The 15150-nt window shown below is 37.8% G+C and overlaps 1 protein-coding gene and 1 non-coding gene across 3 annotated transcripts in view; one reads left to right on the top strand and one right to left on the bottom strand.

Annotated features, from left to right (window-relative positions):
- The window catches only part of Lrrc69 (leucine rich repeat containing 69), a 102272-nt gene that overhangs the window by 75274 nt on the left and 11848 nt on the right, over positions 1-15150 (bottom strand). Inside the window, exons 2-3 of one of the 2 annotated variants that reach the window (XM_003479980.2) lie at positions 4012-4138; positions 1350-1422 (exon numbers count right to left, since the gene is read on the bottom strand). The exons of the other annotated variant lie outside the window; for it this stretch is intronic. Coding sequence (XP_003480028.1) covers positions 1350-1422; positions 4012-4138 — 200 coding nt within the window. The remainder of the gene's footprint in view (positions 1-1349; positions 1423-4011; positions 4139-15150) is intronic. 2 annotated transcript variants of the gene reach the window in all.
- LOC111754634 (U6 spliceosomal RNA) lies at positions 13273-13376 on the top strand. Its single transcript, XR_002789316.1, has one exon. It is a non-coding gene; the product is annotated as a U6 spliceosomal RNA (small nuclear RNA).

The following is a 15150-nucleotide window of genomic DNA, read 5'->3' as shown; positions in this document are numbered from 1 at the left end:
TAAGGTATGGGAATGCAAGGCACTTCCCCAGAGACAAAAGCAAAATTCTGCTTGAGATGACCAGCTTTCATCTAGAGCCTAGCTAGAACAACAACAACCTAGAAGGAGGTATAAAACATGGACCTGTACACTTTGTAACTCAGTTTTTTTCCAGTGAAAGCTTTCATCTAACAAACCACCTTAGATTTATATGATTCCTTAAATAATGCATATAGTACTTCAGAGATAAGCTTTATATAATATGAAATTATATCATTATAGCTGTAAGAACTTTGGAGCTCATTTATTTAAAAGTCTTCCAATAATAGACAGGATAGATGAGACCGAGTCAGTTACGTAACTTCCTTGAAGTCATAAGGCTAGTTGTAAAAGGATATATAGGTTGAATCTCACACACTAGATCTTCTAGATGTGCTATTTTCATTATATCATCAATATATAAATCAATTGATAAACTAAATAAATGAAAAAGCAAAAAGATAACTATTGATATTTTCATTAAATAGTATTTTCTTTCTGCAGAAATTAGGTTGATTTGTTTCCTAATTTCCCTGAGTTAAATATTACTTTCCCTGTAGAAATATACTTGCAAAAAATAATACCTTCACTGAAATTACACACAAGAGAACTGCAATAGATTTTCCATTCTGCAGAAAGCCTGGTTCATAGCTTTGTATATTCCTTTAAAACTCTGGGTGCTCTTACTTTGTACCACATCTGGTTTTGCTCAATAGGCAATAAAGAGTCTCTCCAAAGTGAACTCGATCAGGATTCTCTCTCCATGTGTCAGGGGGAAAGGCCAGGAGGACAGTTTTCCTGGAGAAGTACAAGGCCCTCAGCTGGCTCCACAATCGTACAGCATAGCCCATCTGTGCTGAGGTGTGGCATAAGAGAAAATAGAATGTTTTGTTGTTGATGATGATGATAAAGTATGGGGCTTTTAAAATACGAAAATGGTATTGTAGGGCTAAATCCTTTTTTGTTTTTGTATTACCTTTTCCATCAAACTCAAAATCACTTACAATACTCAAGTGAAATAAAATTTAATGTCCCCGAGTCTATGGCTGAGGAATTTCCAAGAACTCCAGAGCTGGGAGATCAGTAACAATATCAGTTTTAGAACTTCAGGTGTCAAACCCCCACTTTTACACCTAGACTTCCAAGTCGTGCTGTTTCCCCTTTTTCCAAAGTGACTCAGGAATCCTTAAAATCAAGGGTTTGTTTCAGATCCCTCCACGCTGCATCCAAATCCTGTGAGCACTTAGGGCTACATGTAATGCTTTCAGGAGATCGGGATGGAACTGGGATACGCCAGACGTTCAAATGGCTCTTGCTAGAAGCAGAGTTACCTGTTGATTTCCCGAGGCAGCTGTGTAAGTCGATTATTGTTCAGATTAAGCAGGATCAAATTTTGTAAACCATCTGTTAGAAAATAATGTTAGTAACTGTAGCCATCTGTTAGAAAGTAGTCACTTTCTACACACCTTTGTTTTCCTTCTGTCTTTTTGGTCAAGGCTGCTGCCCAGTACCCTCATGAATTAACTCAGACAAAAGGTCAAATTGATCACAAAGTTAAAAGGCTTAGTCATGGTTTCTAAGGACAGAAGGTACAACCAGGCGTTAGAACCAGAAACTAAAAGGCACTAAGAGTCGAATGTACCTTTCTAATATCTCTGTAGAACACATTGTTTATTTTCTCTTTAAATCTTTTCTCAGCTTCGTATTTATAAGCTTTCATCTCTCTGTCTCTGACTCTCTGGTCTCTGTCTCTCCCCTCCTCATTCTTCTCTTTCTCTCTTGAACACATTTCATCTATTTTTCCATGTGTTCAGAGCCATCCTACAGCTCCCACAGATTGTGCAGGCTGGGAAGTCTCAGTCTCAATTGCCATCGGAACCAACAAAAAAAGCCTTTGCTTTATCAACCAGTGCTACCACCACACACTAACACATTGCAATTGTCATGTAAGGATGTGATTGCAGTATTGCTTAATTTTTCCTTTTTTTAAAAAACAGCTCAAAAACAGTCAGAGTTACGGATTTTGTGTGTACTCTCCTATTTGAAAATTTTGGTACCTCGTTCAAAAAATTCAGAAGGTTCAAAACAAAGTCAAACCTATTTACAAACTAGTTGCAGTGCAAGAGCCACCAATTTGTCTCAGGCCATGTGATTTTCTCAGGTCAGTGAAGTTCTTTTATTTATTTTATCTATCTATCTATCTATCTATCTATCTATCTATCTATCTATCTGTACCTGGGATCAAACTCACTATCTTACACTTGCCAGGTAAGCGCTTATGCTGCTAAGCATCCCTGGCCCCCCTGAAGCTCTTTTAAACTGTCACAGTCCTAAAGAAATAGAGCATACAGCTGACTCAGCTTGAGGATACATGTTTTATTCAGGTCAACTGCTGCAGTCAGGGGAACAAGGTCACAAGATATAGCAAAGATCTCCAGACCTATGCTGGATGGCCCTCAATTCCCTGACAATAAATCACTTCTACCCCTTGATAATCAGCAACTGACATAAAATTTATGCTGATCCCCAGGGATTTTCAATGCTCTACCTTTAGGGCTGAGGCTGTACCTCAGTGGTAGATCACTTGCTTAGCATAGCTGAGGCCCTAAATTCAAACCATAGCACAATACATACATCATAAATAAAGTACTTAAAAATATAGGACTAGAGGTTAATTGTATTATTTGCCAAATATAACAATGCCTTTAACTACTACTTGAAGATAACTAGAATTATTATATATGGTACCCAATGGCCCAAAATTTCATAGAAATTTATAAATTCTAAGCACTTCACTAGTTTTACCACTGGAAACTCTTATGGTTTGCATCTGGAATGTCCCCCAAAGACTCACATGGAAAGCAGTGGTGGTGAGCCTAAGGAACTCACGCCACAGCAAGCTGTCAGTATGTGAGCCAAGTCATTCCAGCAGCTGAGCACTGGATAAGAGTTTTCTAAATCAAAACTTCAGTATTCAGGTTTAATTGTAGTGTTGGCACTTTCCAATAAATAATTGGAGTTAGGGTTGCAACTGGGGCACTTGTCTCTGAAAGTATCACTGTGTTAAAGATTTGGACCCCAGCTGAGGGCATTATTGGGAGGTGGTAACACCTCTAGGTTACCTTATGGTAGGACCTTATGGAAGGAAATAAGGCCATTGGGGGTGTGCTCTTGGAAGGAACGTTGAGATCCAGGCCCCTCCTCTTCCTGTTTGCTTCCTGGCCACCATGAAGTGAGCAGCTTTTCTGTATCACCCACTAGTCACCATGATGGCCTGCATCACCGTAGGTCCAAAAGCAGCAGAGCCAGGCAATTTGAAATCATAGGGAAAAATAAACCTTTCCTCCTTTTAAATTGTTTATGTCAGTAATGGAGAGCTGATGAGTACAGAAGTTTACATATAAGGTGGTGAAGTACCTTATTTGAGTTAACGAGACTATTAAAGTCAGCTAGATTTCTTTGTTGTGCATCTGTCCTTAACCATCCTAGCTACATCAAATAAGAACTCCATATTGAAAGGAAAATTATTAGCTTATGACAAATATAAGGAAAATAATGCCATTTATTGACTCTCATAATTTTTTTAAAACTTCCCAAATTGACTTTAATTTACTGCCCTAATCAAAGACTTCTGATTTAATACCTAAGATAGAATAAAAAGTAAAAAGAACAAGAAGATCTGTAGAGAGCTTTCCTTAAATTTCAAAAAGTTTTGTCTCTGCCTTAGGAAAAGGGCTTTTGAATCAAGAGTCTGATTATGCACTAACTCCAAAAAGAGAGAAATTCACTAACACTAATGATTATTTATTCTCTTATGTCTACACATAAATATTTGATACAAAAATTGAAAAACAATTTCTTAATTTTAAGAGCAATATGCACAGATCTCCAATAAAAAATTAAAACCTATGAAATTTTCTTTACTTCAATTCCATTTATTACATATGAGGGATTAAATCTGATAATAATGTTATTCTTCTTTGACTGACTTACCACATGCTCCAGGTGCAAATCTACAAATCCTGTTTCTAAATAAGTGAAGCGTCTTCAGGGAAGTAAGGTATTTCATCTCTTCTGGAACTTCTTCTAAAAGATTGCTTCCCAAATTTAGTACTGTCAACTTCAAAAATATAGAGATTTAATGGATACATGCTTTATCTGCCTTCAAATGAGAAAAGAAATAATTTAATCCCTTTGCTCAGAGCTACATTACTAGAAAACTTCAAGATAATCTTCAATTATTTCACTTGCAACTAAAGTTATATTCAAAAATAAAGTCTATTTGAACATCATGCTGGAACACTATTTCATCAATTAAATAAAAATTTAATTTTCAATAAAAGCACTTAAGTTCATTAAAATTGTATGGCAAACCATTCCCATGAGATTTTAAAACAAGCTGATGACTAATTCATAATTCATTGAGTAACACAGTAATAATCTAACATTGTGAACCACAGAAGCAATCTTTAAAAAGACCAAAGGACTCTTTCTGAAATCAGAAGAACAAAGATCTGAGGCCTCATGTGTACTATTCCTAAGTAAGCTACCTCACTTAAACCAGTAAGTCTATTATATTTATGGCCATAGCAGAGGGACCTTTATTGGGATGTGACTCTATGTCATCACAAAGTTTACAGAAGCAACTACTGAAATGCTGTAGAGAAGACCTGCTACATATGTGCCTGTCCTACAACTGAAAAATTATCAGACATTGGAAGAATGTCACATAGGAGGAGTTTTATAACTCCTTTCTTGGTCTAGTTCAACAAATCGATGATACAAGGTTGTTTTCTGAAACATGCCAATTTTTTTCATGTGAAATCTATTTTTATTCACCAAATATTTTCTTTTACCCTCAGGTATAATTTATCATTCAGATACTTCATACTTTAGAATTTTAATATTAAGAGAAAACAAAATAATGCGAATTTTAACAAATTTGCATAAGAAAATGTAGGTACTTTATAATTATGTTTATATCCAACCTATTATTTGGTATGATAATCTAAATAAAATTTAAATTAATATAAAGGAGACAGAAATCTTTACAATTAAACTTCATATTCTAAGAATTCATGGTTAAGCTTTGAGCTCCATGTTTTTACCTGAGAGTTATGATCATCCTGCTTTTTACATTATAATACACTCCTCAACTGTGAGGCCATATTCTATTGGTGAAGTTAAGGTACATTCATAGTGGCAGTTGAATGGAAAGACTTAATCTAGTGCCTGTGAATCAATCAGTTCTGTGTTGCTGCTGCAACAAATTATCACAAATCACATCTTTGTCTATGGTTTTTCCCTCTCCTGCCCTGCTTCCTTTGCTCCCTTGCAGGTTTCTCCTAGAAGAAATGCCTCAGTAGATTATAAACTGTATGTCTAAGGTCTCTAAGACACGCAGTCCCTCTAAAGTTAAGGGAAACAGAAAGATGAGCTATTAAAAAAAAGCTATGGATCATATTTGAGAGGAAGGTTAAATAAAGTAAAAACATAGAAATAGCCACTGGATTCATCAACTTGAAATTTACTAGTGACTTTGAAAATAGGGGAAATACATTCCAGAGAGCAGGCCAGCTGGAGGAGCATGAGTCTGCACTCTGCATCTCTCCATTACATCTCAGAGGATGGGCCACTTGGAGGACAGTGAGTCTGTGCTCTGCACCCCTCCATTGCATCCCTCAGAGGGGGCTGGCTAGGAGAAAGTGAGTTTGTTCAGGGCCTCATCCATTGCATCCCAGAGGACAGCTGACTGGAATAGTATAAGACTGATGGGAACTCTAAGACCAGGACAACAGCCCGTGGCACAGATGCACACACACACACCTCTGGAGGGTGAAGTAATCAGTGAGGCCAGCAGGGTGGAAGCATCTCAAGCAGCAACAAGGAGATAGCAGTTGGACTTTGGAGAACTTCACCAACAGAAAACCAGTCTCAGCCCCCACATCAAGAGGCCAAGATCAGGTCCATACCCATCACATCTCTGGGATGCCACCCAGATATTAACAAAGAACTATACGCACCAGAAGAAGAAACTGGACATAGATGCCCCTCTGAGCCTGCCAACCACCATCAGAGACCAGTAGCCAGTTGATGCGGGCAGAACTAGCCAGCAAAGCTCTCATGCACCTGCTTCATTATATCTGTGCATGGCCAGAGAAGCCAGATTTGTACCCCACTGCTTCCCTGAGAACCTAGGATAGTAGAACTCCAGGTACCTGACCCATTTCCCTACACGGCAGTTGAGCAGCCAATGAGAGAAGAACCTGGGACCCCACAACTAGCTCATCCGGAGGAACCCAGGAAAATGTCAAGACAAAGGAGCAAAAAGCAATCTGATACTTCTTGCTCACACATAACAAGTCCAGGAGAGAGAAACAGAAGAAACTGAAAGTCACACACCTGAAATTTCTGAAAGAATAGCAACTGAAGTAAAGAAAGAACTTTATGAGGTTATAAAAATAATCAGATCAGAAATAATATCTAAGGTAAAAGAACAGATGACAAGCATAATGAAAGAAATGCTGAGCATATCTAGAGAAGATATAAGTAAAAAAAGAAGGACACTGGAAAATGATGGAAACCTTGAATTAACAATATACAAAAGAACAACAATGTATGAAACAGATTCAAAAAGATATTAAAAAAATAAAAACTCCATTGAAGGCCAGTGAAATCTCTTGAAAGAAACTGAAGATAGACTTTCAGAACGTAAAGACAGGATTGCAGCTATCAATTGCACAAGGAAAGATTTTTTTAAATAAAACAAAGAATCAGGAAATATCAATTCACTGGCTGCAAGTTGACACAAAGAAAAATAATTTAAGAGTTATAGGTATCAGCAAAAAGGGTTAACACAAATGATATAAAAAGACTGTTTATAGAAATAGTATCAGAAAACTTCCCAAGCATGATAAGAGGACCTGATATGCAGATAAGTGAGGCATATAGAACTCTAACTAGCCATAACCAAAATAAATCTACACCCAGACATATAATAATCAAGATCCCAGAAATTCAGCTCAAAAACAGACTATTGAAAGCTGTTAAGGAAACAAATTACCTATAAAGGAAAACTCATCATACTCATGGCAGACTTCTCAACACAAACCATCAAGTCAAGGAGAGTTTGGATAAAATGTTTTGAGTCCTGAAAGAAAACAACTTCCAAGCCAGATTGATGTACCCTGCAAAACTATCTTTCAAAATTAATGGAGAAATAAGATACTTTCATGATAAAGAACAACTGAAGGAATTCATGACTACCAAACCAACCCTACAGAGAGTGCTAAAGGATGTTCTAGAGAGAGCTGAAGATGACCATGGTTCCAGGAACAGTAGCAGAGGGGGCAGACAACGGAACAGAAGGGAAAAGTGGGGGACCAGCGGTAGGAGGATAGCATGGCAGAGATGAGCCAGTGCATGTCAATTGTAACCATTAATGTAGATGGCCTCAACTCACAATAAAAAGAAACGTGGGCAGAGTGAGTCAAGAGACAGAATCTAACAATATGCTGAATACAAGAAACACATTTGACTTGAAAGAAAATTCACAGATTGAAAGTTGGAGATGAGACAATGCTCCATGTGGTAGAGATCCAGAAAAAAGCAGGGATAACTTGCCCATCAACCACAGACTGGACAGGAAAGATATGGTATTTTTATACAATGGAAAACTACTTAGCAGTAAAGAAAGATAACCTCGAGGCTATTGTAGGTAAATGGGTGCAATTTGAGATCATGCTCATGAGTGAAATGGTTTGGATTCACATTGGTTAACATCATGTTGTTTCCTTAGTTAAAAAAAATTAGAGTTAGTGAGATCTAAATTGCACAATAGATTTTGTGAAGGTGAAAGGGGAGGAAATGTCTAAAAAGGGAAGTTGGTAGCCCCTGTCAACATCCTATTATCTTGTGTTGAAGTCCTGTATCATTTTCATTGTTTGGTTTGGTTTTATTCTGTTCTGTTGGGTTAGATTCTATTATGTCTGATGGTGTTGGCAGCTATTCTGAAGATAACAAGATATATTTTGATACTCATTGTTGGTCTCCTATTATCTCATTTTGAAGTCCTGTATCATTCTCATTGTTTTTATCAGCTTTATTCTGTTTCATTTTATTTGATTATGACCTTTTTAAAATAAAATTTAAAAAAATAAGGGGAAGATGTCAGGGAAGAAAATGTGATCAAAGTGGACTGTGGAGAAAATGTGAGAAAGCAAAGATGATGAATGACTAGTGGATAATTCTTGTAAGACTTTTTCTATTGAAAGTAACGAGACAATGAAAAAGAAGCTAAAATTTGTTTTCCTCTAAAATAAAAAGTACTGTGGTTTATATATGTCCTGATGAGGATGGGGAGAATCCTGGAGACATTGACATTTTACTTTTGTAAAGAGAATGATATTGGAAGAATAAAAATGACTTAGATGAGCGGATGTAACTCACTGTACAAGTAGCTTCTGGTCTTCCATAGGATTAGGGATTCATTATTAAGGTTTTAAGCAGGAAAGTAGACAAGGTAAGGGTAGAAAATATAAGTAAATAGGTTTAGTGATGGAAAAATGGAGACTCTGACATAGGTACTTTTCTCATTGCTGAGACAAAATACATAAACCCCCAAAGGAGGGAAAGTTTATTTAGCTATTTATTTAGCTAACAGTTTGTAGAGGTTTCAGCCCGTAATCAGCTGGCTCCAAGGCATGGCAGACAGACATCATAGAAGATAAATAGTTCATGGTAGGCAGAAAGTAAAAAAAAAAAAATCAAGTAAGCAACAAATTACAAGTGCTTAGCAGCAAGCCTCTTTCTGTCTTTGACAGGGTACCCAGGCTATCTGCCCTTAAAGCAGAGAGCACTCACACCCTTAATCTAAGCATCCTTAATCCTAACTTTGCACCATGAGTCAATCACACACTCTCAATTCAGCCATCTCTGAAAAAGCCCCATCTATAACTACATGAGGGTTTGAGGGGACATATAAAGAAGCTACACATATACTGTTTACAGCTGTTTTCTCAATAAAATATAAAACAGGGGTTGGAGCCAGAGCTCAGTAATAGAGTGCTTGCATAACATGCTAAGGCCTTGCCAGCATCAAAATAAACAAACAGATAACCACAACATGACAATATGAAACAAAGCCACTTGCTGGGAGAAGATATAAGGGGTCCGAAAAAAGAAGAAAAAAGGTCTTTCTGAAGAGTAATCTATGTTACTGCGACAGACAGGCGACAAACACAGATGGCTTTCAATGCTACTTAGTTGTCAAGAAGGTGCTACAAAACTGGTGGATTATCAGGAAAGGATATTTTATCTGGCTAATATGTATAACTCTATAGCCTTATGGCTTAACAAATTACAAAAATTTGGAGCGCCATAAACAACAATATGACATGTAAAAAAATGAACGGAATACCTCTGAAAAAATACAAAACAAAAGAATTTCAAAAATCAAAGCTAAGATGAAAAGATTGGAACTGGGATACCTTTTCATATAGTTGAATAACAAAAGAAAGATTCTTTGATGGCCTTTAATTTATAAAGTTCTCCTGACAGGTAGCAGAATTCATGTTCTATTGTCAAGGCAAATACTGTCAGGGTTTGGCATAGATTAAATTATACAAGAGAGTTCAGAAAAGAAACTCTGTAGCAAGGACTGAGTTACTGCTGCATGGGTATATTTTTATTATGTACCTAGCATTCTTCTTAATTCTACAGGTTACTACAGTGAAAAAGATATACAAGATCTCTCTCTCAAAACAGCTTGTGTATTGGGATGGGAACTGTCATAAATTACTTTTCTGGTTGCTGAGACAAGATATGCAACAGTCAAAGTTTAAAAAAAAGAAAGGTTTATTAGAGCTCGCAGCTTGCAGAGGTTTCAATTCATAGCTGGCTGGCTCCAAGGCAAAGCGGCATGGAAAAGGGGCATTACACAGGAGAAATGGTTCATAAAGGCGGAAGGCAGCAAAATACAGCAAAGCAGCAGCAGCGATTGGCCTGACTTCTTTCTGTCCCTTTATACTCATTCAGGTTACACATCCTTAGAGCAAGGAGCACTTAAACCCAGAGTGGGCCTTCCCACGATCCACACCCAGAACTATGCCAAACCAATCAGTGGAATAATTTAGTAATCATACACACTTAATTCCAGCCTCATACACCCAAGATTCAGTCACCTCCAAAGCCGCATCTATTACTGCATGTTGTAGTCTGGGGTTGTAAACAGAGAACAGTTCAGATCAGGACATGGAGTTTATAATATTTTTATAATGGTCACCAGAAGTTAACACAGGAGAATGCAGGAAATCTATCCGCAACACCAACGACATAGATTATTTAGTCAAGAGTCTAAACCCCATGGCAATGTCCCACATAAGTCCAGATAAAAACCCAGAGATCAGAACAATGCCTCCACGAGTCCAACTGGAAGTCCAGAGCCCACAAGAAGGACTCACGCCAGTCTCTTTTACAGATTCATGCCGGGAAGACCCAAGGGTCAGCCGTGGAAGCCAGAAAGTCTATGCCAGCAGGATGAAGGAGCTGTGCTAGTGGGATGAGGCTTCTACACTGGAGCTGAGAAGTCAAACTCACAACAAAGAGCGGGCTGTCCTGAAAGGAACCACAGCTGTCCTCAGCGACACGGAGGCCCCAAGCTCCTCTGACGACAAGCACAGTCAGGTACATGCCAGGAAGCAGTGTGACGAGTTCATCCTGGAGACCAGGCAGCACATGTCTTCCCTTCTGGAGCCAGGAAGCAATGCTCGATGTGAAGACCAAAGCTTCTCCAGGAGAACCAACAGCTCAGACAGCAACTCATAGGAGAACCAACAATGCCTCCATAACGCCTCAATCCCTCTCCACACCTCTCTTCTTCTCCACCTATTTATCCTGGCAACCCTTCTCAGGTGGAGCATCTTCTCTCAATGCATGCTGATGTAATCCAGCTGGCGTTAAATTGACCACTAGTTATCAAACCATAACACTGCATGAGTCTTTGGGGGGGGGCATCTAGACACAAGCCATTAGAATTACAGAAACCAAGTTAGTAAACAAATAAATTATTTCTGTTAGAATTAAATGTTAGGTGTGACATAAAAAAAGAGGATTAGAGAAGGTATCTCTAGGGATGAAACATCTGAGATGAGAAATTTGGGGTTCTTTGGTAAGGTTGTTCCAAATTTTTTTTTACTGGCAAAAGATTTCAGAAATAGCAGACCTCCAGAAGAAGCATTATGCACTGTTTCTTTAGTAACATCGTATAGATAACTCCCAAAGAAAGGTTTTAGTCATATGACAGTTAAGTTGATAAGGCTTCATACTCATATTACTTGAATAATTATCTATAGAGTTAAGTTCTGCTGATATTCTCAGAGAATTAACTCTTTTGTTCTTGGGAAACAAGTATGTTACCATATATCAAAACATGCTATTAACTGATTTCTCAAAAGCCAATGATATGATGACACAGGAATTAGAGCATCTTACAATTATAAAAAAAGTATTATAAGTCATCTAGTTCAACAAATAAAGTAAAAGCACACATTATATATGTTCCTGGTGAACACACTCAGTAACAGGGATCTCTTTTATCATGTTGTTTGCCCCGTATATCTATCTCACCTATCATATTTTATGATTAGGCTCTCTATACCTTTTACCCAATTCTCCAAACAGAAACTATAAAACATACTTTTATTCCCACTTCTCTCTCAGAAAACAATTTTTAAATTTTTTTAAAGATTGTTGCCATAGTCTCCTTGAATTTGCTCCATTATTCCCTAACCATTTCCCTCAGGACACAATTTGAAGATCCCTAATCATTCTGGCTGCTGTCTAATCTTTGTGAGTGCTTCTCTCTAAAAACACGGTACCTAGGGTGAGACAGGAAGTGAAAGTTCATAGCACAAATGCTGATGGGACCACTGAGTCTCCCTTGGGCAGATGACTATACTCTTATTAATTCAGACTGACATGGCATGCATTATTTCTGCAACAGGGCACATTGTTGGCACATAATTTTGTCTGTGGCAAAAAAAAAAAAATGCCTAAGTTAGCTGTCAAGCAGATATCCCACATCCTGGGCTTGTGCAACTGAATTCTTTTCTTAACTTAAATGCGGAATTTACATTTACCCCTGGAAAAATTGCATCTTGTTGGTTTTGGCTTCTAAGACATCTCCAGTGGATCACTCTAAATTCCAAGAATAAAACCGGACAGTGCTCTGAACAAACCAGATCTTTTTCCCATCCCCATGTTGGACAGTGCACTAACTATTCTCAAATGCCTGTGGTGGTCAAACTCTGGAATCACCTAGAATCTCTTTCTTTTCCTCCACATAGACTCAATTAATCACCAATTCCTAGGGCTGAAATTGTTTTTGGATGCATATTTTCAGTTCTATCATATTGCAATCATCTTAGCTCTTATTACTGCCTGCCTACAGATTACATACCCCATACTGCCAAGAATGGGATGTATTGTCATTTAAATTCTTTATATCAAATCTTACTAAATTACATCTGAATGACTGCCCAAATAATCAATCCAGGAGAAATTTGCCTATCCAAAATCTTTGCAAGTTCCTTGTAGTAGCTGTTCTTATTATCCATGCATTTGCCACAGTTCATCTTTCTCAACTGTTCCTAAATTTATTTAATTGCAATAACAAATTCATACTTTTAATCTATAACTTATTGTGCCCTGTCTTGGAATAGATGTGTATATTTCCTCTTTCAAACTGCATATGAGATAAATATCTCAGTGTCCATTGGTGCCTTTGGATTATAAAATGTAGGTTCACTGTATAGCTGTCTTTGTACAAATAGAGAAAATAGGATATGAAATTTGAAGAGAAAAGTACTAATTAATTTATTAATAACAATACCAATTGTTAACACTAAAGTATGATTCAATATGTGCCAGAGAGTGTGCCAAGCAGTCTTCAACTCTGCCTACTATGGACTTCATAATAACTCTCATTCTACAGAAAATGGAATCTGAGGCCCAGTCTATAATTTACAGTGAAATAATGCAGCTTCACTCTTTGCTCTATACTCCTAATTTCTACACTACAGTGTCTAGCATAATATCTGCCTATTTTAAAAAAGAATGTACTATTGTTCAGTATAGTCATACATATGCAAATGATACACATGTATACAAATATGCTATGTACATGTATACAAATGCACAAACATACAATGGAATTGTTTTGTATATAAAAACTAAATTCTGATTTTAAATATTCTAGTGATCAATTCAGCAGCACATTATATAACACTGGAACGATACAGAGATTAACATTGGTGCCAGGCAAGGATAACATGACAATTCATGAAAAATTCCATATTTTTAAAATTAAATACTCTATTTCCATGCATGTACTTTAGTCAGTGTTATACATAGGGAAGACACATTGTATAGGAAATTATTTCCTACAGTTATTACAATAAATAGTTTCCTCTACAATGTATCCCCTATACAGTGAACTAGCTGTGTGATCTTGGGTAAGTCACTCAAATTCCTATGGCTCACTCCTTTTTAAAAATGAAGATACTAGTATCTGTTTCTTAAGGGTGTTTAAATATAAATAATAAGGAAAATGGCTGATATTCTTAATTACTAAGTAATGCTTTAGACCCAGGAGAAGATTGTAGGACAAAACATTATACATGGTGCTAGAAATGGCAAATAGGTACGGCTATATCAGACACAGGATTGTGAAGGAATAATACTGGTTACGATAGAAGCTTTAAAAATAGGCTCCCGAGGTGAAAAGAATTTTCCAGAGCTGGGTACTCACTAGACTGCTGCTACTGACTATGCACGAGCCACCAGTTCACAGCTCCTTCTCAGTTCCCTTCCCACACCCATGTTAACCTGCCGGGAGAAGAATTTTCTTTTTCCTCCCTTCCTTTTTTCTTTCTTTCTTTCTTTCTTGCTTGCTTGCTTGCTTGCTTCCTTTTTCTTTCTTTTTGTGGTCTTTTTTGAGACAGGGTCTCACTATGTAGTTCAGGCTGGATTTGAATTCACAGTGATCCTCCTGCCTCAGCCTTCCAAATGCTGAGGTTACAGGTATGCACCACCATGCCCAGCCACTCAACCTTGGAATAAAAGTGGATGGCCCACAAAATGGAATCTCATTCCACTAGTTAACATCTTTATTCACCTATCGTCTTCAAACTCCTTCTTTGGGGATGGACAAGGGGTTAGAGGGATGGGATAAGAACATGTCAAACGTGTCTCTTAGCAAATTTCAAATTACAATATTAACCAGAGTCATATTATTAAACATTAAATTTCTAGAACTTATTTATATTGCATAACTGAACTTTGTGCCTTTGACTTATTTACTCGTTGCTGAGACAAAATACCTGAAGCCCAAGTTGGGAAAAGAAAGATTTATTTCTTACAGTTTTTGGAGGTTTCAGTCCACACTCAGTTGGCTCCAAGGCAGGCAGGCATGGCTGGGCTGCAATTCATGGCAGCTGCAAACAGCAAGCAGGAACCAGCAAAAGAGCAAGACATACCTTCTTCCTGCCATTACATCACATCCTGGCTCCATCCCTATGTGGGTGGAGCACTGACACCACCAATCCAAGCACTAAACAATGAACCAATCACAACTGCACAATGCAAACTCATGAGGACTAGGGGCCACAGATATAAACCATGGCATTCCACCCCTGGCCCCCAGGACTCATGTACATCCTTTATACAAAACACATTTAGTACACCTCCAAGAGTTGCCAAAACCTTAACAGTTTCAGCATTGCTAAATAGCTCAAGTCCCAAGTCTCCTCCAAGATCTATGGCAAACTCTTAACTGTAACCCCCTGTACAAATGAAACAAAATTAAACATTTCTGAAATGGAAAGGCACAAGATAAACATTACCATTCCAAAAGTTACAAGCAGGGGAATATAAAGCATTAGAAACAAAGCAAGTCCAGCATCCAGCAGGGCAAACATTAAGTGCTAGAGTTCGATGCTCAGCATCGGAAGCAAACTGGTTGCAAGCTCCAAAAGTCTTGGGTGATTCCACCCCCACGGCACTTCTGGTGATTTCAGCTCCTGCAGTTTTTCTCTTAAATCTTCCCTGCTTGCTTTGTGCAGCTTCCCTTGGATC

The sequence above is a fragment of the Cavia porcellus genome, unplaced genomic scaffold (genome assembly GCF_034190915.1).
Source record: "Cavia porcellus strain 051 isolate PalLab524CR breed Dunkin Hartley unplaced genomic scaffold, mCavPor4.1 scaffold_10, whole genome shotgun sequence".
Taxonomy (NCBI): domain Eukaryota; kingdom Metazoa; phylum Chordata; class Mammalia; order Rodentia; family Caviidae; genus Cavia; species Cavia porcellus.
The sequence above is the reverse complement of the archived record's forward strand: the minus strand, read 5'-3'. Positions and strand labels throughout refer to the sequence as shown.